Below are 24281 nucleotides of genomic sequence, written 5' to 3'. Positions count from 1 at the left end.
TAGGGTTCATGGTATTTGTAATTACAGTATAAGTTGATTGCTCAGATATTGGTATTCATATATTGAAACTACCATTTCTAGAATCCCTGTTCAGCATTCTTTAGGTAGATAATGTCTACTTACTATGACCACGTGATGTTTAATGAAACACGTTTAGTACAAAATTTAGAACTGCAAGTTCTGAGATCACAGAAGCCATCAGCACAGCTGGAATTCATTAGCAGCTTTTTTCCAGCCATTTCACAATGAGACTTCAGCTGGATTGAATAAGCAAAAGTTCATGGACTGCTCTCCAGCCAGGAAATGGTTTCTTAAGACCAGAGCTAATATGCAATGTGGCAGCATAGGGATGCTAATAATGCTTCATCAGTCATCCTGAACTTCAAATGGAGGAGCAAATGCAGCATTTCATGAGGAGTCAGTTCATCTGGGAAAAAAGAAAAAAAGTACCTATGAATCCTCACACATAGACTGGGGAACTAAATGCTATCCTTTCCACCGGGTTTGAATCAGAGCTTTGACAATCAGGAGGAACTAATAAATATAGATGCAAGACACAAACCAATCAATTACACTGAGTAAAATGCAAAAAATATAAGATTTGGGTTTTTTATCTTTTTTCTTTTTTGCTAACTGCATAAATTATGCGCATTTATGTTAAAGAGTTATTTTTTTACTCTTTGGTCCCTGAGTCTCATTTCAGCACTTGGTAAGAGATAACTGGCATTCTCTTTAAATTGACAGTTCCAAGCATGTCATTAAGTCAAAATGCTAGCTGATGAATTGTCTGTTCTGGTTCATATTAAATTATAAGCAAACTAAGCTGATGTGCTATAGGCTCATAATGCAAGCAAATGACCGTAGAAAAATGTTCAGTCCATTTAATATACAGAAAGAGAGACTATCTACAGGAATTTATTTTTAAGGTATATTGATTATCTTTTTCTATTTTACCCACAGTGTCACCAACTACATCAGTATGTGTTCATGAAGTCTGTGACTGGTCAGAATGGTATGATGGGAATCAACGAATGCCTGGCTACGATGGTGGAGATTTTGAAACATTTGATGATTTGAGAGCTAAAGGTTATGAAGTCTGTAAAGCTCCAAAGGCTGTTGAATGCAGAGCAGAGAAATTTCCTAACATACCACTGAAAGAACTTGGCCAAAAACTAGAATGCAGTAAAACAGCTGGACTTATATGTTACAACAAAGATCAAATTTCAACAATGTGCTACAATTACGAAATCAGAATCTTATGTTGTGTTTTTGTACCATGTACTCACACAACTGTCACCACAAAATCTTATGAAAGTACTACACCAGTCACACTTACGACTCCAGAAACAATAACGACTACTATTTCAAAAACCTCTCTTGAAACAACAACGAGTACTTCCACTGAGGTAATACCCAGTACAGTACCTTGCAAACCTGAGTGCAAATGGTCCAAATGGTATGATGTCCATTCCCCAAATTTGCACAACAAGGGAGATTATGAAACTTACCATGATATTAGAGCTGCTGGAAAAGCAATTTGCAGAAACCCTGAAAAAATACAATGTAGAGCAGAGAAATATCCACACAACTCTATCGAAGAAATTGGCCAAGTTGTTCACTGTAATGTAACATATGGACTTATCTGTAGAAATGAGGATCAAAAAGGAGTACTGCGTATATGTCTTAATTATCAAATAAAGGTATTCTGTTGTGATGACTACAGCCACTGCCAAACAACAAGAGTAACATCTACTGCATCACCTGAAACTTCTACGCAAATAGTTCCAACTACAGAAATTACATCATTTTCATCCACCACAAGATCAAGACCAATTACCACAACATTCAAACCCTCAACTGCTACAAGAACAACCACAAGCACATCCACAACAGAAAAAACACCACCTGTCACCACTTCCCCTTCAACAGCTCCTCTTTGTATTAAAGAAGAATGTGAATGGTCAGAGTGGTATGATGTCAGTTACCCGGGATCTGCATATAACGATGGAGAATTTGATACAATTCAGAACATAGAGAAACATGGATACAAAGTCTGCAATAACAGAAAAGCGGTGGAATGCAGAGCAGTAAGATTCCCTGACACACCATATCAGCTCCTGGAGCAACACATCACATGTAACACAGAAGAAGGGTTGATATGCTACAATAAAGACCAGTTACCACCAATCTGCTACAACTACATGGTAAGATTTCAATGCTGTACAAATAGAACAGTACCATGCTCAACAAAAGTGCCCCATACAACTTCACAAAAAACAACACCAACATCAACTATCTCCAGCACCTCATTTACGTATACATCCATGAGAGAAACAAAACCAACCCAAACACCAAGCATCCACACACATAAGCCAAGGACGACTCAACCAACGACACCACCAAAAACACACCATATCCATAAAAAAACTACAACGGAAAGCACGACAAAACCACACACAACAACAACACACAGAACCCCTGAAACACTAACACCAACAACCACCACCCTCCCCAGCACCACCACCTTCATACCCAGCATCCCCTCCAGCACCACGCACTCCACTACCTCCTGTCAGCCGGAACAGTGCTCCTGGAGCGAGTGGTTCGATGTCGACTTCCCCTCCTCGGGGCCCGGCCAGGGAGACTTTGAAACCTACCAGCACATCAGGGCCGCCGGACAGAAAGTCTGTTGGCACCCAAGAGACATCCAGTGCCAGGCGGAGGACTACCCCGATGTTTCCATCGAGCACGTCGGGCAGGTCGTGCAGTGCGACGTCAACTTCGGACTGGTGTGCAAGAACGAAGACCAGGTTGGCCAGTTTAGGATGTGCCTCAACTACAAGATCCGCGTCCTCTGCTGCAGCCCAAACCCGCTCTGCTCTACCACCACCATCACGCCCACCCCCAGCCCCACCACCAGCACCAGCAGCCCGTGGACGACCACCCCCACGGAATCACCCCCCACAGTCACAACCTCCACCAGCACCCACTCCACCTCCTCCGAAACCACACCAACAACCACCACCCTCCCCAGCACCACCACCTTCATACCCAGCGTCCCCTCCAGCACCACGCACTCCACTACCTCCTGTCAGCCGGAACAGTGCTCCTGGAGCGAGTGGTTCGATGTCGACTTCCCCTCCTCGGGGCCCGGCCAGGGAGACTTTGAAACCTACCAGCACATCAGGGCCGCCGGACAGAAAGTCTGTCGGCACCCAAGAGACATCCAGTGCCAGGCGGAGGACTACCCCGATGTTTCCATCGAGCACGTCGGGCAGGTCGTGCAGTGCGACGTCAACTTCGGACTGGTGTGCAAGAACGAAGACCAGGTTGGCCAGTTTAGGATGTGCCTCAACTACAAGATCCGCGTCCTCTGCTGCAGCCCAAACCCGCTCTGCTCTACCACCACCATCACGCCCACCCCCAGCCCCACCACCAGCACCAGCAGCCCGTGGACGACCACCCCCACGGAATCACCCCCCACAGTCACAACCTCCACCAGCACCCACTCCACCTCCTCCGAAACCACACCAACAACCACCACCCTCCCCAGCACCACCACCTTCATACCCAGCGTCCCCTCCAGCACCACGCACTCCACTACCTCCTGTCAGCCGGAACAGTGCTCCTGGAGCGAGTGGTTCGATGTCGACTTCCCCTCCTCGGGGCCCGGCCAGGGAGACTTTGAAACCTACCAGCACATCAGGGCCGCCGGACAGAAAGTCTGTCGGCACCCAAGAGACATCCAGTGCCAGGCGGAGGACTACCCCGATGTTTCCATCGAGCACGTCGGGCAGGTCGTGCAGTGCGACGTCAACTTCGGACTGGTGTGCAAGAACGAAGACCAGGTTGGCCAGTTTAGGATGTGCCTCAACTACAAGATCCGCGTCCTCTGCTGCAGCCCAAACCCGCTCTGCTCTACCACCACCATCACGCCCACCCCCAGCCCCACCACCAGCACCAGCAGCCCGTGGACGACCACCCCCACGGAATCACCCCCCACAGTCACAACCTCCACCAGCACCCACTCCACCTCCTCCGAAACCACACCAACAACCACCACCCTCCCCAGCACCACCACCTTCATACCCAGCGTCCCCTCCAGCACCACGCACTCCACTACCTCCTGTCAGCCGGAACAGTGCTCCTGGAGCGAGTGGTTCGATGTCGACTTCCCCTCCTCGGGGCCTGGCCAGGGAGACTTTGAAACCTACCAGCACATCAGGGCCGCCGGACAGAAAGTCTGTCGGCACCCAAGAGACATCCAGTGCCAGGCGGAGGACTACCCCGATGTTTCCATCGAGCACGTCGGGCAGGTCGTGCAGTGCGACGTCAACTTCGGACTGGTGTGCAAGAACGAAGACCAGGTTGGCCAGTTTAGGATGTGCCTCAACTACAAGATCCGCGTCCTCTGCTGCAGCCCAAACCCGCTCTGCTCTACCACCACCATCACGCCCACCCCCAGCCCCACCACCAGCACCAGCAGCCCGTGGACGACCACCCCCACGGAATCACCCCCCACAGTCACAACCTCCACCAGCACCCACTCCACCTCCTCCGAAACCACACCAACAACCACCACCCTCCCCAGCACCACCACCTTCATACCCAGCGTCCCCTCCAGCACCACGCACTCCACTACCTCCTGTCAGCCGGAACAGTGCTCCTGGAGCGAGTGGTTCGATGTCGACTTCCCCTCCTCGGGGCCCGGCCAGGGAGACTTTGAAACCTACCAGCACATCAGGGCCGCCGGACAGAAAGTCTGTCGGCACCCAAGAGACATCCAGTGCCAGGCGGAGGACTACCCCGATGTTTCCATCGAGCACGTCGGGCAGGTCGTGCAGTGCGACGTCAACTTCGGACTGGTGTGCAAGAACGAAGACCAGGTTGGCCAGTTTAGGATGTGCCTCAACTACAAGATCCGCGTCCTCTGCTGCAGCCCAAACCCGCTCTGCTCTACCACCACCATCATGCCCACCCCCAGCCCCACCACCAGCACCAGCAGCCCATGGACGACCACCCCCACGGAATCACCCCCCACAGTCACAACCTCCACCAGCACCCACTCCACCTCCTCCGAAACCACACCAACAACCACCACCCTCCCCAGCACCACCACCTTCATACCCAGCGTCCCCTCCAGCACCACGCACTCCACTACCTCCTGTCAGCCGGAACAGTGCTCCTGGAGCGAGTGGTTCGATGTCGACTTCCCCTCCTCGGGGCCCGGCCAGGGAGACTTTGAAACCTACCAGCACATCAGGGCCGCCGGACAGAAAGTCTGTCGGCACCCAAGAGACATCCAGTGCCAGGCGGAGGACTACCCCGATGTTTCCATCGAGCACGTCGGGCAGGTCGTGCAGTGCGACGTCAACTTCGGACTGGTGTGCAAGAACGAAGACCAGGTTGGCCAGTTTAGGATGTGCCTCAACTACAAGATCCGCGTCCTCTGCTGCAGCCCAAACCCGCTCTGCTCTACCACCACCATCACGCCCACCCCCAGCCCCACCACCAGCACCAGCAGCCCGTGGACGACCACCCCCACGGAATCACCCCCCACAGTCACAACCTCCACCAGCACCCACTCCACCTCCTCCGAAACCACACCAACAACCACCACCCTCCCCAGCACCACCACCTTCATACCCAGCGTCCCCTCCAGCACCACGCACTCCACTACCTCCTGTCAGCCGGAACAGTGCTCCTGGAGCGAGTGGTTCGATGTCGACTTCCCCTCCTCGGGGCCCGGCCAGGGAGACTTTGAAACCTACCAGCACATCAGGGCCGCCGGACAGAAAGTCTGTCGGCACCCAAGAGACATCCAGTGCCAGGCGGAGGACTACCCCGATGTTTCCATCGAGCACGTCGGGCAGGTCGTGCAGTGCGACGTCAACTTCGGACTGGTGTGCAAGAACGAAGACCAGGTTGGCCAATTTAGGATGTGCCTCAACTACAAGATCCGCGTCCTCTGCTGCAGCCCAAACCCGCTCTGCTCTACCACCACCATCACGCCCACCCCCAGCCCCACCACCAGCACCAGCAGCCCGTGGACGACCACCCCCACGGAATCACCCCCCACAGTCACAACCTCCACCAGCACCCACTCCACCTCCTCCGAAACCACACCAACAACCACCACCCTCCCCAGCACCACCACCTTCATACCCAGCGTCCCCTCCAGCACCACGCACTCCACTACCTCCTGTCAGCCGGAACAGTGCTCCTGGAGCGAGTGGTTCGATGTCGACTTCCCCTCCTCGGGGCCCGGCCAGGGAGACTTTGAAACCTACCAGCACATCAGGGCCGCCGGACAGAAAGTCTGTCGGCACCCAAGAGACATCCAGTGCCAGGCGGAGGACTACCCCGATGTTTCCATCGAGCACGTCGGGCAGGTCGTGCAGTGCGACGTCAACTTCGGACTGGTGTGCAAGAACGAAGACCAGGTTGGCCAGTTTAGGATGTGCCTCAACTACAAGATCCGCGTCCTCTGCTGCAGCCCAAACCCGCTCTGCTCTACCACCACCATCACGCCCACCCCCAGCCCCACCACCAGCACCAGCAGCCCGTGGACGACCACCCCCACGGAATCACCCCCCACAGTCACAACCTCCACCAGCACCCACTCCACCTCCTCCGAAACCACACCAACAACCACCACCCTCCCCAGCACCACCACCTTCATACCCAGCGTCCCCTCCAGCACCACGCACTCCACTACCTCCTGTCAGCCGGAACAGTGCTCCTGGAGCGAGTGGTTCGATGTCGACTTCCCCTCCTCGGGGCCCGGCCAGGGAGACTTTGAAACCTACCAGCACATCAGGGCCGCCGGACAGAAAGTCTGTCGGCACCCAAGAGACATCCAGTGCCAGGCGGAGGACTACCCCGATGTTTCCATCGAGCACGTCGGGCAGGTCGTGCAGTGCGACGTCAGCTTCGGACTGGTGTGCAAGAACGAAGACCAGGTTGGCCAGTTTAGGATGTGCCTCAACTACAAGATCCGCGTCCTCTGCTGCAGCCCAAACCCGCTCTGCTCTACCACCACCATCACGCCCACCCCCAGCCCCACCACCAGCACCAGCAGCCCGTGGACGACCACCCCCACGGAATCACCCCCCACAGTCACAACCTCCACCAGCACCCACTCCACCTCCTCCGAAACCACACCAACAACCACCACCCTCCCCAGCACCACCACCTTCATACCCAGCGTCCCCTCCAGCACCACGCACTCCACTACCTCCTGTCAGCCGGAACAGTGCTCCTGGAGCGAGTGGTTCGATGTCGACTTCCCCTCCTCGGGGCCCGGCCAGGGAGACTTTGAAACCTACCAGCACATCAGGGCCGCCGGACAGAAAGTCTGTCGGCACCCAAGAGACATCCAGTGCCAGGCGGAGGACTACCCCGATGTTTCCATCGAGCACGTCGGGCAGGTCGTGCAGTGCGACGTCAGCTTCGGACTGGTGTGCAAGAACGAAGACCAGGTTGGCCAGTTTAGGATGTGCCTCAACTACAAGATCCGCGTCCTCTGCTGCAGCCCAAACCCGCTCTGCTCTACCACCACCATCACGCCCACCCCCAGCCCCACCACCAGCACCAGCAGCCCGTGGACGACCACCCCCACGGAATCACCCCCCACAGTCACAACCTCCACCAGCACCCACTCCACCTCCTCCGAAACCACACCAACAACCACCACCCTCCCCAGCACCACCACCTTCATACCCAGCGTCCCCTCCAGCACCACGCACTCCACTACCTCCTGTCAGCCGGAACAGTGCTCCTGGAGCGAGTGGTTCGATGTCGACTTCCCCTCCTCGGGGCCCGGCCAGGGAGACTTTGAAACCTACCAGCACATCAGGGCCGCCGGACAGAAAGTCTGTCGGCACCCAAGAGACATCCAGTGCCAGGCGGAGGACTACCCCGATGTTTCCATCGAGCACGTCGGGCAGGTCGTGCAGTGCGACGTCAGCTTCGGACTGGTGTGCAAGAACGAAGACCAGGTTGGCCAGTTTAGGATGTGCCTCAACTACAAGATCCGCGTCCTCTGCTGCAGCCCAAACCCGCTCTGCTCTACCACCACCATCACGCCCACCCCCAGCCCCACCACCAGCACCAGCAGCCCGTGGACGACCACCCCCACGGAATCACCCCCCACAGTCACAACCTCCACCAGCACCCACTCCACCTCCTCCGAAACCACACCAACAACCACCACCCTCCCCAGCACCACCACCTTCATACCCAGCGTCCCCTCCAGCACCACGCACTCCACTACCTCCTGTCAGCCGGAACAGTGCTCCTGGAGCGAGTGGTTCGATGTCGACTTCCCCTCCTCGGGGCCCGGCCAGGGAGACTTTGAAACCTACCAGCACATCAGGGCCGCCGGACAGAAAGTCTGTCGGCACCCAAGAGACATCCAGTGCCAGGCGGAGGACTACCCCGATGTTTCCATCGAGCACGTCGGGCAGGTCGTGCAGTGCGACGTCAGCTTCGGACTGGTGTGCAAGAACGAAGACCAGGTTGGCCAGTTTAGGATGTGCCTCAACTACAAGATCCGCGTCCTCTGCTGCAGCCCAAACCCGCTCTGCTCTACCACCACCATCACGCCCACCCCCAGCCCCACCACCAGCACCAGCAGCCCGTGGACGACCACCCCCACGGAATCACCCCCCACAGTCACAACCTCCACCAGCACCCACTCCACCTCCTCCGAAACCACACCAACAACCACCACCCTCCCCAGCACCACCACCTTCATACCCAGCGTCCCCTCCAGCACCACGCACTCCACTACCTCCTGTCAGCCGGAACAGTGCTCCTGGAGCGAGTGGTTCGATGTCGACTTCCCCTCCTCGGGGCCCGGCCAGGGAGACTTTGAAACCTACCAGCACATCAGGGCCGCCGGACAGAAAGTCTGTCGGCACCCAAGAGACATCCAGTGCCAGGCGGAGGACTACCCCGATGTTTCCATCGAGCACGTCGGGCAGGTCGTGCAGTGCGACGTCAGCTTCGGACTGGTGTGCAAGAACGAAGACCAGGTTGGCCAGTTTAGGATGTGCCTCAACTACAAGATCCGCGTCCTCTGCTGCAGCCCAAACCCGCTCTGCTCTACCACCACCATCACGCCCACCCCCAGCCCCACCACCAGCACCAGCAGCCCGTGGACGACCACCCCCACGGAATCACCCCCCACAGTCACAACCTCCACCAGCACCCACTCCACCTCCTCCGAAACCACACCAACAACCACCACCCTCCCCAGCACCACCACCTTCATACCCAGCGTCCCCTCCAGCACCACGCACTCCACTACCTCCTGTCAGCCGGAACAGTGCTCCTGGAGCGAGTGGTTCGATGTCGACTTCCCCTCCTCGGGGCCCGGCCAGGGAGACTTTGAAACCTACCAGCACATCAGGGCCGCCGGACAGAAAGTCTGTCGGCACCCAAGAGACATCCAGTGCCAGGCGGAGGACTACCCCGATGTTTCCATCGAGCACGTCGGGCAGGTCGTGCAGTGCGACGTCAACTTCGGACTGGTGTGCAAGAACGAAGACCAGGTTGGCCAGTTTAGGATGTGCCTCAACTACAAGATCCGCGTCCTCTGCTGCAGCCCAAACCCGCTCTGCTCTACCACCACCATCACGCCCACCCCCAGCCCCACCACCAGCACCAGCAGCCCGTGGACGACCACCCCCACGGAATCACCCCCCACAGTCACAACCTCCACCAGCACCCACTCCACCTCCTCCGAAACCACACCAACAACCACCACCCTCCCCAGCACCACCACCTTCATACCCAGCGTCCCCTCCAGCACCACGCACTCCACTACCTCCTGTCAGCCGGAACAGTGCTCCTGGAGCGAGTGGTTCGATGTCGACTTCCCCTCCTCGGGGCCCGGCCAGGGAGACTTTGAAACCTACCAGCACATCAGGGCCGCCGGACAGAAAGTCTGTCGGCACCCAAGAGACATCCAGTGCCAGGCGGAGGACTACCCCGATGTTTCCATCGAGCACGTCGGGCAGGTCGTGCAGTGCGACGTCAGCTTCGGACTGGTGTGCAAGAACGAAGACCAGGTTGGCCAGTTTAGGATGTGCCTCAACTACAAGATCCGCGTCCTCTGCTGCAGCCCAAACCCGCTCTGCTCTACCACCACCATCACGCCCACCCCCAGCCCCACCACCAGCACCAGCAGCCCGTGGACGACCACCCCCACGGAATCACCCCCCACAGTCACAACCTCCACCAGCACCCACTCCACCTCCTCCGAAACCACACCAACAACCACCACCCTCCCCAGCACCACCACCTTCATACCCAGCGTCCCCTCCAGCACCACGCACTCCACTACCTCCTGTCAGCCGGAACAGTGCTCCTGGAGCGAGTGGTTCGATGTCGACTTCCCCTCCTCGGGGCCCGGCCAGGGAGACTTTGAAACCTACCAGCACATCAGGGCCGCCGGACAGAAAGTCTGTCGGCACCCAAGAGACATCCAGTGCCAGGCGGAGGACTACCCCGATGTTTCCATCGAGCACGTCGGGCAGGTCGTGCAGTGCGACGTCAACTTCGGACTGGTGTGCAAGAACGAAGACCAGGTTGGCCAGTTTAGGATGTGCCTCAACTACAAGATCCGCGTCCTCTGCTGCAGCCCAAACCCGCTCTGCTCTACCACCACCATCACGCCCACCCCCAGCCCCACCACCAGCACCAGCAGCCCGTGGACGACCACCCCCACGGAATCACCCCCCACAGTCACAACCTCCACCAGCACCCACTCCACCTCCTCCGAAACCACACCAACAACCACCACCCTCCCCAGCACCACCACCTTCATACCCAGCGTCCCCTCCAGCACCACGCACTCCACTACCTCCTGTCAGCCGGAACAGTGCTCCTGGAGCGAGTGGTTCGATGTCGACTTCCCCTCCTCGGGGCCCGGCCAGGGAGACTTTGAAACCTACCAGCACATCAGGGCCGCCGGACAGAAAGTCTGTCGGCACCCAAGAGACATCCAGTGCCAGGCGGAGGACTACCCCGATGTTTCCATCGAGCACGTCGGGCAGGTCGTGCAGTGCGACGTCAGCTTCGGACTGGTGTGCAAGAACGAAGACCAGGTTGGCCAGTTTAGGATGTGCCTCAACTACAAGATCCGCGTCCTCTGCTGCAGCCCAAACCCGCTCTGCTCTACCACCACCATCACGCCCACCCCCAGCCCCACCACCAGCACCAGCAGCCCGTGGACGACCACCCCCACGGAATCACCCCCCACAGTCACAACCTCCACCAGCACCCACTCCACCTCCTCCGAAACCACACCAACAACCACCACCCTCCCCAGCACCACCACCTTCATACCCAGCGTCCCCTCCAGCACCACGCACTCCACTACCTCCTGTCAGCCGGAACAGTGCTCCTGGAGCGAGTGGTTCGATGTCGACTTCCCCTCCTCGGGGCCCGGCCAGGGAGACTTTGAAACCTACCAGCACATCAGGGCCGCCGGACAGAAAGTCTGTCGGCACCCAAGAGACATCCAGTGCCAGGCGGAGGACTACCCCGATGTTTCCATCGAGCACGTCGGGCAGGTCGTGCAGTGCGACGTCAGCTTCGGACTGGTGTGCAAGAACGAAGACCAGGTTGGCCAGTTTAGGATGTGCCTCAACTACAAGATCCGCGTCCTCTGCTGCAGCCCAAACCCGCTCTGCTCTACCACCACCATCACGCCCACCCCCAGCCCCACCACCAGCACCAGCAGCCCGTGGACGACCACCCCCACGGAATCACCCCCCACAGTCACAACCTCCACCAGCACCCACTCCACCTCCTCCGAAACCACACCAACAACCACCACCCTCCCCAGCACCACCACCTTCATACCCAGCGTCCCCTCCAGCACCACGCACTCCACTACCTCCTGTCAGCCGGAACAGTGCTCCTGGAGCGAGTGGTTCGATGTCGACTTCCCCTCCTCGGGGCCCGGCCAGGGAGACTTTGAAACCTACCAGCACATCAGGGCCGCCGGACAGAAAGTCTGTCGGCACCCAAGAGACATCCAGTGCCAGGCGGAGGACTACCCCGATGTTTCCATCGAGCACGTCGGGCAGGTCGTGCAGTGCGACGTCAACTTCGGACTGGTGTGCAAGAACGAAGACCAGGTTGGCCAGTTTAGGATGTGCCTCAACTACAAGATCCGCGTCCTCTGCTGCAGCCCAAACCCGCTCTGCTCTACCACCACCATCACGCCCACCCCCAGCCCCACCACCAGCACCAGCAGCCCGTGGACGACCACCCCCACGGAATCACCCCCCACAGTCACAACCTCCACCAGCACCCACTCCACCTCCTCCGAAACCACACCAACAACCACCACCCTCCCCAGCACCACCACCTTCATACCCAGCGTCCCCTCCAGCACCACGCACTCCACTACCTCCTGTCAGCCGGAACAGTGCTCCTGGAGCGAGTGGTTCGATGTCGACTTCCCCTCCTCGGGGCCCGGCCAGGGAGACTTTGAAACCTACCAGCACATCAGGGCCGCCGGACAGAAAGTCTGTCGGCACCCAAGAGACATCCAGTGCCAGGCGGAGGACTACCCCGATGTTTCCATCGAGCACGTCGGGCAGGTCGTGCAGTGCGACGTCAGCTTCGGACTGGTGTGCAAGAACGAAGACCAGGTTGGCCAGTTTAGGATGTGCCTCAACTACAAGATCCGCGTCCTCTGCTGCAGCCCAAACCCGCTCTGCTCTACCACCACCATCACGCCCACCCCCAGCCCCACCACCAGCACCAGCAGCCCGTGGACGACCACCCCCACGGAATCACCCCCCACAGTCACAACCTCCACCAGCACCCACTCCACCTCCTCCGAAACCACACCAACAACCACCACCCTCCCCAGCACCACCACCTTCATACCCAGCGTCCCCTCCAGCACCACGCACTCCACTACCTCCTGTCAGCCGGAACAGTGCTCCTGGAGCGAGTGGTTCGATGTCGACTTCCCCTCCTCGGGGCCCGGCCAGGGAGACTTTGAAACCTACCAGCACATCAGGGCCGCCGGACAGAAAGTCTGTCGGCACCCAAGAGACATCCAGTGCCAGGCGGAGGACTACCCCGATGTTTCCATCGAGCACGTCGGGCAGGTCGTGCAGTGCGACGTCAGCTTCGGACTGGTGTGCAAGAACGAAGACCAGGTTGGCCAGTTTAGGATGTGCCTCAACTACAAGATCCGCGTCCTCTGCTGCAGCCCAAACCCGCTCTGCTCTACCACCACCATCACGCCCACCCCCAGCCCCACCACCAGCACCAGCAGCCCGTGGACGACCACCCCCACGGAATCACCCCCCACAGTCACAACCTCCACCAGCACCCACTCCACCTCCTCCGAAACCACACCAACAACCACCACCCTCCCCAGCACCACCACCTTCATACCCAGCGTCCCCTCCAGCACCACGCACTCCACTACCTCCTGTCAGCCGGAACAGTGCTCCTGGAGCGAGTGGTTCGATGTCGACTTCCCCTCCTCGGGGCCCGGCCAGGGAGACTTTGAAACCTACCAGCACATCAGGGCCGCCGGACAGAAAGTCTGTCGGCACCCAAGAGACATCCAGTGCCAGGCGGAGGACTACCCCGATGTTTCCATCGAGCACGTCGGGCAGGTCGTGCAGTGCGACGTCAGCTTCGGACTGGTGTGCAAGAACGAAGACCAGGTTGGCCAGTTTAGGATGTGCCTCAACTACAAGATCCGCGTCCTCTGCTGCAGCCCAAACCCGCTCTGCTCTACCACCACCATCACGCCCACCCCCAGCCCCACCACCAGCACCAGCAGCCCGTGGACGACCACCCCCACGGAATCACCCCCCACAGTCACAACCTCCACCAGCACCCACTCCACCTCCTCCGAAACCACACCAACAACCACCACCCTCCCCAGCACCACCACCTTCATACCCAGCGTCCCCTCCAGCACCACGCACTCCACTACCTCCTGTCAGCCGGAACAGTGCTCCTGGAGCGAGTGGTTCGATGTCGACTTCCCCTCCTCGGGGCCCGGCCAGGGAGACTTTGAAACCTACCAGCACATCAGGGCCGCCGGACAGAAAGTCTGTCGGCACCCAAGAGACATCCAGTGCCAGGCGGAGGACTACCCCGATGTTTCCATCGAGCACGTCGGGCAGGTCGTGCAGTGCGACGTCAGCTTCGGACTGGTGTGCAAGAACGAAGACCAGGTTGGCCAGTTTAGGATGTGCCTCAACTACAAGATCCGCGTCCTCTGCTGCAGCCCAAACCCGCTCTGCTCTACCACCACCATCACGCCCACCCCCAGCCCCACCACCAGCACCAGCAGCCCGTGGACGACCACCCCCACGGAATCACCCCCCACAGTCACAACCTCCACCAGCACCCACTCCACCTCCTCCGAAACCACACCAACAACCACCACCCTCCCCAGCACCACCACCTTCATACCCAGCGTCCCCTCCAGCACCACGCACTCCACTACCTCCTGTCAGCCGGAACAGTGCTCCTGGAGCGAGTGGTTCGATGTCGACTTCCCCTCCTCGGGGCCCGGCCAGGGAGACTTTGAAACCTACCAGCACATCAGGGCCGCCGGACAGAAAGTCTGTCGGCACCCAAGAGACATCCAGTGCCAGGCGGAGGACTACCCCGATGTTTCCATCGAGCACGTCGGGCAGGTCGTGCAGTGCGACGTCAACTTCGGACTGGTGTGCAAGAACGAAGACCAGGTTGGCCAGTTTAGGATGTGCCTCAACTACAAGATCCGCGTCCTCTGCTGCAGCCCAAACCCGCTCTGCTCTACCACCACCATCACGCCCACCCCCAGCCCCACCACCAGCACCAGCAGCCCGTGGACGACCACCCCCACGGAATCACCCCCCACAGTCACAACCTCCACCAGCACCCACTCCACCTCCTCCGAAACCACACCAACAACCACCACCCTCCCCAGCACCACCACCTTCATACCCAGCGTCCCCTCCAGCACCACGCACTCCACTACCTCCTGTCAGCCGGAACAGTGCTCCTGGAGCGAGTGGTTCGATGTCGACTTCCCCTCCTCGGGGCCCGGCCAGGGAGACTTTGAAACCTACCAGCACATCAGGGCCGCCGGACAGAAAGTCTGTCGGCACCCAAGAGACATCCAGTGCCAGGCGGAGGACTACCCCGATGTTTCCATCGAGCACGTCGGGCAGGTCGTGCAGTGCGACGTCAACTTCGGACTGGTGTGCAAGAACGAAGACCAGGTTGGCCAGTTTAGGATGTGCCTCAACTACAAGATCCGCGTCCTCTGCTGCAGCCCAAACCCGCTCTGCTCTACCACCACCATCACGCCCACCCCCAGCCCCACCACCAGCACCAGCAGCCCGTGGACGACCACCCCCACGGAATCACCCCCCACAGTCACAACCTCCACCAGCACCCACTCCACCTCCTCCGAAACCACACCAACAACCACCACCCTCCCCAGCACCACCACCTTCATACCCAGCGTCCCCTCCAGCACCACGCACTCCACTACCTCCTGTCAGCCGGAACAGTGCTCCTGGAGCGAGTGGTTCGATGTCGACTTCCCCTCCTCGGGGCCCGGCCAGGGAGACTTTGAAACCTACCAGCACATCAGGGCCGCCGGACAGAAAGTCTGTCGGCACCCAAGAGACATCCAGTGCCAGGCGGAGGACTACCCCGATGTTTCCATCGAGCACGTCGGGCAGGTCGTGCAGTGCGACGTCAACTTCGGACTGGTGTGCAAGAACGAAGACCAGGTTGGCCAGTTTAGGATGTGCCTCAACTACAAGATCCGCGTCCTCTGCTGCAGCCCAAACCCGCTCTGCTCTACCACCACCATCACGCCCACCCCCAGCCCCACCACCAGCACCAGCAGCCCGTGGACGACCACCCCCACGGAATCACCCCCCACAGTCACAACCTCCACCAGCACCCACTCCACCTCCTCCGAAACCACACCAACAACCACCACCCTCCCCAGCACCACCACCTTCATACCCAGCGTCCCCTCCAGCACCACGCACTCCACTACCTCCTGTCAGCCGGAACAGTGCTCCTGGAGCGAGTGGTTCGATGTCGACTTCCCCTCCTCGGGGCCCGGCCAGGGAGACTTTGAAACCTACCAGCACATCAGGGCCGCCGGACAGAAAGTCTGTCGGCACCCAAGAGACATCCAGTGCCAGGCGGAGGACTACCCCGATGTTTCCATCGAGCACGTCGGGCAGGTCGTGCAGTGCGACGTCAGCTTCGGACTGGTGTGCAAGAACGAAGACCAGGTTGGCCAGTTTAGGATGTGCCTCAACTACAAGATCCGCGTCCTCTGCTGCAGCCCAAACCCGCTCTGCTCTACCACCACCATCACGCCCACCCCCAGCCCCACCACCAGCACCAGCAGCCCGTGGACGACCACCCCCACGGAATCACCCCCCACAGTCACAACCTCCACCAGCACCCACTCCACCTCCTCCGAAACCACACCAACAACCACCACCCTCCCCAGCACCACCACCTTCATACCCAGCGTCCCCTCCAGCACCACGCACTCCACTACCTCCTGTCAGCCGGAACAGTGCTCCTGGAGCGAGTGGTTCGATGTCGACTTCCCCTCCTCGGGGCCCGGCCAGGGAGACTTTGAAACCTACCAGCACATCAGGGCCGCCGGACAGAAAGTCTGTCGGCACCCAAGAGACATCCAGTGCCAGGCGGAGGACTACCCCGATGTTTCCATCGAGCACGTCGGGCAGGTCGTGCAGTGCGACGTCAACTTCGGACTGGTGTGCAAGAACGAAGACCAGGTTGGCCAGTTTAGGATGTGCCTCAACTACAAGATCCGCGTCCTCTGCTGCAGCCCAAACCCGCTCTGCTCTACCACCACCATCACGCCCACCCCCAGCCCCACCACCAGCACCAGCAGCCCGTGGACGACCACCCCCACGGAATCACCCCCCACAGTCACAACCTCCACCAGCACCCACTCCACCTCCTCCGAAACCACACCAACAACCACCACCCTCCCCAGCACCACCACCTTCATACCCAGCGTCCCCTCCAGCACCACGCACTCCACTACCTCCTGTCAGCCGGAACAGTGCTCCTGGAGCGAGTGGTTCGATGTCGACTTCCCCTCCTCGGGGCCCGGCCAGGGAGACTTTGAAACCTACCAGCACATCAGGGCCGCCGGACAGAAAGTCTGTCGGCACCCAAGAGACATCCAGTGCCAGGCGGAGGACTACCCCGATGTTTCCATCGAGCACGTCGGGCAGGTCGTGCAGTGCGACGTCAACTTCGGACTGGTGTGCAAGAACGAAGACCAGGTTGGCCAGTTTAGGATGTGCCTCAACTACAAGATCCGCGTCCTCTGCTGCAGCCCAAACCCGCTCTGCTCTACCACCACCATCACGCCCACCCCCAGCCCCACCACCAGCACCAGCAGCCCGTGGACGACCACCCCCACGGAATCACCCCCCACAGTCACAACCTCCACCAGCACCCACTCCACCTCCTCCGAAACCACACCAACAACCACCACCCTCCCCAGCACCACCACCTTCATACCCAGCGTCCCCTCCAGCACCACGCACTCCACTACCTCCTGTCAGCCGGAACAGTGCTCCTGGAGCGAGTGGTTCGATGTCGACTTCCCCTCCTCGGGGCCCGGCCAGGGAGACTTTGAAACCTACCAGCACATCAGGGCCGCCGGACAGAAAGTCTGTCGGCACCCAAGAGACATCCAGTGCCAGGCGGAGGACTACCCCGATGTTTCCATCGAGCACGTCGGGCAGGTCGTGCAGTGCGACGTCAACTTCGGACTGGTGTGCAAGAACGAAGACCAGGTTGGCCAGTTTAGGATGTGCCTCAACTACAAGATCCGCGTCCTCTGCTGCAGCCCAAACCCGCTCTGCTCTACCACCACCATCACGCCCACCCCCAGCCCCACCACCAGCACCAGCAGCCCGTGGACGACCACCCCCACGGAATCACCCCCCACAGTCACAACCTCCACCAGCACCCACTCCACCTCCTCCGAAACCACACCAACAACCACCACCCTCCCCAGCACCACCACCTTCATACCCAGCGTCCCCTCCAGCACCACGCACTCCACTACCTCCTGTCAGCCGGAACAGTGCTCCTGGAGCGAGTGGTTCGATGTCGACTTCCCCTCCTCGGGGCCCGGCCAGGGAGACTTTGAAACCTACCAGCACATCAGGGCCGCCGGACAGAAAGTCTGTCGGCACCCAAGAGACATCCAGTGCCAGGCGGAGGACTACCCCGATGTTTCCATCGAGCACGTCGGGCAGGTCGTGCAGTGCGACGTCAACTTCGGACTGGTGTGCAAGAACGAAGACCAGGTTGGCCAGTTTAGGATGTGCCTCAACTACAAGATCCGCGTCCTCTGCTGCAGCCCAAACCCGCTCTGCTCTACCACCACCATCACGCCCACCCCCAGCCCCACCACCAGCACCAGCAGCCCGTGGACGACCACCCCCACGGAATCACCCCCCACAGTCACAACCTCCACCAGCACCCACTCCACCTCCTCCGAAACCACACCAACAACCACCACCCTCCCCAGCACCACCACCTTCATACCCAGCGTCCCCTCCAGCACCACGCACTCCACTACCTCCTGTCAGCCGGAACAGTGCTCCTGGAGCGAGTGGTTCGATGTCGACTTCCCCTCCTCGGGGCCCGGCCAGGGAGACTTTGAAACCTACCAGCACATCAGGGCCGCCGGACAGAAAGTCTGTCGGCACCCAAGAGACATCCAGTGCCAGGCGGAGGACTACCCCGATGTTTCCATCGAGCACGTCGGGCAGGTCGTGCAGTGCGACGTCAACTTCGGACTGGTGTGCAAGAACGAAGACCAGGTTGGCCAGTTTAGGATGTGCCTCAACTACAAGATCCGCGTCCTCTGCTGCAGCCCAAACCCGCTCTGCTCTACCACCACCATCACGCCCACCCCCAGCCCCACCACCAGCACCAGCAGCCCGTGGACGACCACCCCCACGGAATCACCCCCCACAGTCACAACCTCCACCAGCACCCACTCCACCTCCTCCGAAACCACACCAACAACCACCACCCTCCCCAGCACCACCACCTTCATACCCAGCGTCCCCTCCAGCACCACGCACTCCACTACCTCCTGTCAGCCGGAACAGTGCTCCTGGAGCGAGTGGTTCGATGTCGACTTCCCCTCCTCGGGGCCCGGCCAGGGAGACTTTGAAACCTACCAGCACATCAGGGCCGCCGGACAGAAAGTCTGTCGGCACCCAAGAGACATCCAGTGCCAGGCGGAGGACTACCCCGATGTTTCCATCGAGCACGTCGGGCAGGTCGTGCAGTGCGACGTCAACTTCGGACTGGTGTGCAAGAACGAAGACCAGGTTGGCCAGTTTAGGATGTGCCTCAACTACAAGATCCGCGTCCTCTGCTGCAGCCCAAACCCGCTCTGCTCTACCACCACCATCACGCCCACCCCCAGCCCCACCACCAGCACCAGCAGCCCGTGGACGACCACCCCCACGGAATCACCCCCCACAGTCACAACCTCCACCAGCACCCACTCCACCTCCTCCGAAACCACACCAACAACCACCACCCTCCCCAGCACCACCACCTTCATACCCAGCGTCCCCTCCAGCACCACGCACTCCACTACCTCCTGTCAGCCGGAACAGTGCTCCTGGAGCGAGTGGTTCGATGTCGACTTCCCCTCCTCGGGGCCCGGCCAGGGAGACTTTGAAACCTACCAGCACATCAGGGCCGCCGGACAGAAAGTCTGTCGGCACCCAAGAGACATCCAGTGCCAGGCGGAGGACTACCCCGATGTTTCCATCGAGCACGTCGGGCAGGTCGTGCAGTGCGACGTCAACTTCGGACTGGTGTGCAAGAACGAAGACCAGGTTGGCCAGTTTAGGATGTGCCTCAACTACAAGATCCGCGTCCTCTGCTGCAGCCCAAACCCGCTCTGCTCTACCACCACCATCACGCCCACCCCCAGCCCCACCACCAGCACCAGCAGCCCGTGGACGACCACCCCCACGGAATCACCCCCCACAGTCACAACCTCCACCAGCACCCACTCCACCTCCTCCGAAACCACACCAACAACCACCACCCTCCCCAGCACCACCACCTTCATACCCAGCGTCCCCTCCAGCACCACGCACTCCACTACCTCCTGTCAGCCGGAACAGTGCTCCTGGAGCGAGTGGTTCGATGTCGACTTCCCCTCCTCGGGGCCCGGCCAGGGAGACTTTGAAACCTACCAGCACATCAGGGCCGCCGGACAGAAAGTCTGTCGGCACCCAAGAGACATCCAGTGCCAGGCGGAGGACTACCCCGATGTTTCCATCGAGCACGTCGGGCAGGTCGTGCAGTGCGACGTCAACTTCGGACTGGTGTGCAAGAACGAAGACCAGGTTGGCCAGTTTAGGATGTGCCTCAACTACAAGATCCGCGTCCTCTGCTGCAGCCCAAACCCGCTCTGCTCTACCACCACCATCACGCCCACCCCCAGCCCCACCACCAGCACCAGCAGCCCGTGGACGACCACCCCCACGGAATCACCCCCCACAGTCACAACCTCCACCAGCACCCACTCCACCTCCTCCGAAACCACACCAACAACCACCACCCTCCCCAGCACCACCACCTTCATACCCAGCGTCCCCTCCAGCACCACGCACTCCACTACCTCCTGTCAGCCGGAACAGTGCTCCTGGAGCGAGTGGTTCGATGTCGACTTCCCCTCCTCGGGGCCCGGCCAGGGAGACTTTGAAACCTACCAGCACATCAGGGCCGCCGGACAGAAAGTCTGTCGGCACCCAAGAGACATCCAGTGCCAGGCGGAGGACTACCCCGATGTTTCCATCGAGCACGTCGGGCAGGTCGTGCAGTGCGACGTCAACTTCGGACTGGTGTGCAAGAACGAAGACCAGGTTGGCCAGTTTAGGATGTGCCTCAACTACAAGATCCGCGTCCTCTGCTGCAGCCCAAACCCGCTCTGCTCTACCACCACCATCACTCCTACCACCAGTCCTATCATCACCACTATTAGCCCTCATACACCATGTTTCTGTAAAATTGGGAATGCTATTTATTCACCTGGTAAGTTTACATATTTTTATGAATCTTTTTGTCTCTTTCTTTCAGACTCTTTATTGGTTTTTTCTCAAATTTTTCCCAGGTTTTTTTTTAGTGTATTTGTGCTTTTACCTGGATATTTTGTATAGCCTTGGTTGTGGTTTTTTTTCCTTTCTTTGTACCTTACTCCCTTTTCTTGCTCTCTTTAGGTGATGTCATTTATAACAGAACAGACAGTGATGGATGTAGGTTTTATGCTATCTGTAGTCAAACATGTTCAGTTGAACGATTCACAGGATCATGTAATTTTACTACTCCTCCAACCACTACTTCCCCCGAAACATCTACAGAAACTATATCAGTTCCTCTGACTACCACTTCTGGAGCGGTTACCACGGGTTGTTATTCTAGTACTCACCCTCCCTTACAGGTATGTAATTACTGTGTCATTTTAGAATTTTTGAATTAAAATAAGTAATATGTTGACACCAAAAAGAAACTCTTTTCATTCTTTAAAACTTTTATGTCTGGAATTCCAAAATAAGCATCGTTAGTGATGGACAATACACATTCCCATTTCCACCTAGTGATACAAAATTTTTATGTGCCTTCTCAATAGAATTTTTTCCAAACTGGGAAAGCAAACAGCGATATTCTTTTCTAGTGATTGTTAGTAAAACATGCAGGCTTCAAAGCACTCCATTGCATAAATAACAAACATTTGTGCATACATTCTTTCCCCGCCCCCGCAATGGTCAGCGCTGATGGTGAGGTAAAGCATACGTAGTCAGGGCAAAGGGCATTTATTTCCTCAACCTAAAACCTACCTCGAAACCCTCACCTCAGGAGAGTTCCTCATGCAGAAGCAATAGCTGCAACTAAGGCTACCACTCCTTTTCAATATACACCACCTTTTTAATTGTCTAGAATACTGTCAACCTTGTACTGTTGGTGGAGAATTGCATTTTAGCATTTGTTCCGGATCTGGGAAGCAAGTAACAGTTTTGGACCATCCAGGAACACCTGTATTCAACGTTACAAATCATTAATACCACAAATTCAAGAGAAGGAACATATATTCCTTTCCAATACCACTGGAAACATTATATACCACTAGATTAAAAATATGCATAAAGTTCATACCTGTTTGCAAACTCCTGTGACAGCAATTTTTGTTCATTTTGCAGCCTGGCCAAAGAATGAAATTATCCAACTGCACAGAACTCCTCTGTGAGGGAGACAACAAAGAAAAAGTCATTCAAATACACTGCCCACCTGTAAAGGAAATCACCTGTGCCAATAGATATCCACCAATACTGGTACCTGATGAAAATGGCTGCTGTTATCACTATGAATGTCAATGTAAGCATCAGTAAACTAAAGAATTACATTTTTGGAAACAAGCAAAACTTTGCATAGAATACAAGGGATCCTCTGGATTGCTCTAGAAATTGTGGTCCATTCAGTTAAGTTTCTAAATTCTTTCATCTACATTCATTATAATACTAATCTTCTAAAAACTTTCTCTCTATCAGGTGTGTGCAGTGGATGGGGCGATCCTCATTATATTACTTTTGATGGAACCTACTACACTTTCCTTCAAAACTGCACTTATGTCCTGGTGAAACAGATTATACCTAAATATGACAACTTCCGTGTTTATGTTGACAACTATTACTGTGATTCAGAAGATGGACTTTCCTGTCCTAAATCGATTCTTATTTTCTACAAATCTTCAGAAGTGGTGCTGACCCGTGAATTAATGAATGGTGTGATGAAGAATGTGGTAAAATATACACTTTTTTATTTCTCTAAGTCTATTTTTCCAAAAGAGAAATAAGGTCCATTGGCCTTACTGATTCTCATTTGTAATACAGTCTGTTAGAATATCATATCCCAGAGATGACTAGGACAGAGGCATCACTGGGAGAAAAATATTACACCTATTTCTAGGAATAAAATATCAGAAACATCAGAAACAGCACTGTACAAATATGAATGTATTATGTTCATGCATAAATATATATAAATAACAGGAGGAAACAGACTAATAGAGCTGACAGAGAAGACAGAAAGAATGTTTGCACTGTTGCTTGAGGATTAATCTTTCATGAAAATTAATACATTGTGTGTTCACTTATTTAAGTAAACACATTATGAAGAAATAGAGAAACAGATGATAAGCATGCTTCTTTTCTGATGGTGAAGACTGGTATGTATGCCATACTGGTTGGCCAGCTAGGGATTCCCTCCTCTGTTTGGGAACTTCAGGCACCAGAGCCATGGTATGACTTCCTCTCTGACCACCTGCTGGGAAGGGAGGTACAGCTAAGAAAAGGGGTGAATGAGGGTGTCCCTTTGCCCTCATGATCGTAAATCAGTGTTGGTGCCTGGTGAAAATCAGTTATGCTGCCACTCTTACCCTGGGGAATTAATTAGCTGGTCAGAGAACTCAAATAGGTGGGAGGATATGTTTGTCAACCTGCACTCTGCCCTTACAGAGCCACACCAAGCTCTGTTCTCTCCAGCCAGAGAAGCCACACAGAAACAGTTAGTCCAGTGATTACCTGTGAGAGAAAATAGGAACTGACGGTTTTAACTCCTACTTCATCCCAATTCAATGAGGAGAAAGTTGCAGAGTAATTCCTAACAAAAAGTTATTAAGCAAATATGCCACCTTCATTAGCTCATGTAAGAGGGACTGCAAATGGAAGAGCTTAGATTAAAGAACAAATATGACAGCTAAGTAAAAACAGCACCAGGCACATTTGACTTCATCTTGAATTGAGAGGACTCTTCCAATGCTAGGCAATGTGCAGTGTTGGGACTACATGATTTTGGAGGAATTTCAAAATTATTACACAATAATGGCAGGAACAGTTTTGCAATTATAAGAAAACTACCACTCATTTCTATTTGGAAAAGTTTACATTAAACAAAATGATGTTATCAATAAAATACTTAGGTTTAGAATGATGTGCATTAGCACACAGTCTACCCAAACATGGCATATAGAGGACACTTCATTATTGTTCTTATTCTATTATTATTATTATTATTATTATTCTGTCACACTGGAACAACATAGCCACACAAGCTGAAAATGAATGCAGCATATGTTGTTATTGCAATAAAACTGTCATTGAATATGATGCACAGCA

The 24281-nt window shown here is 56.5% G+C and overlaps 1 protein-coding gene across 1 annotated transcript in view; it reads left to right on the top strand.

The window, feature by feature from the left end:
* The window catches only part of LOC112993636 (uncharacterized), a 57985-nt gene that overhangs the window by 23434 nt on the left and 10270 nt on the right, over positions 1 to 24281 (top strand). The window contains exons 31-34 of the mRNA XM_064513156.1: positions 961 to 21144; positions 21330 to 21550; positions 22308 to 22482; positions 22656 to 22906. Coding sequence (XP_064369226.1) covers positions 961 to 21144; positions 21330 to 21550; positions 22308 to 22482; positions 22656 to 22906 — 20831 coding nt within the window. The remainder of the gene's footprint in view (positions 1 to 960; positions 21145 to 21329; positions 21551 to 22307; positions 22483 to 22655; positions 22907 to 24281) is intronic.

Source organism: Dromaius novaehollandiae, chromosome 5, assembly GCF_036370855.1.
Source record: "Dromaius novaehollandiae isolate bDroNov1 chromosome 5, bDroNov1.hap1, whole genome shotgun sequence".
Taxonomy (NCBI): domain Eukaryota; kingdom Metazoa; phylum Chordata; class Aves; order Casuariiformes; family Dromaiidae; genus Dromaius; species Dromaius novaehollandiae.
The sequence above is the reverse complement of the archived record's forward strand: the minus strand, read 5'-3'. Positions and strand labels throughout refer to the sequence as shown.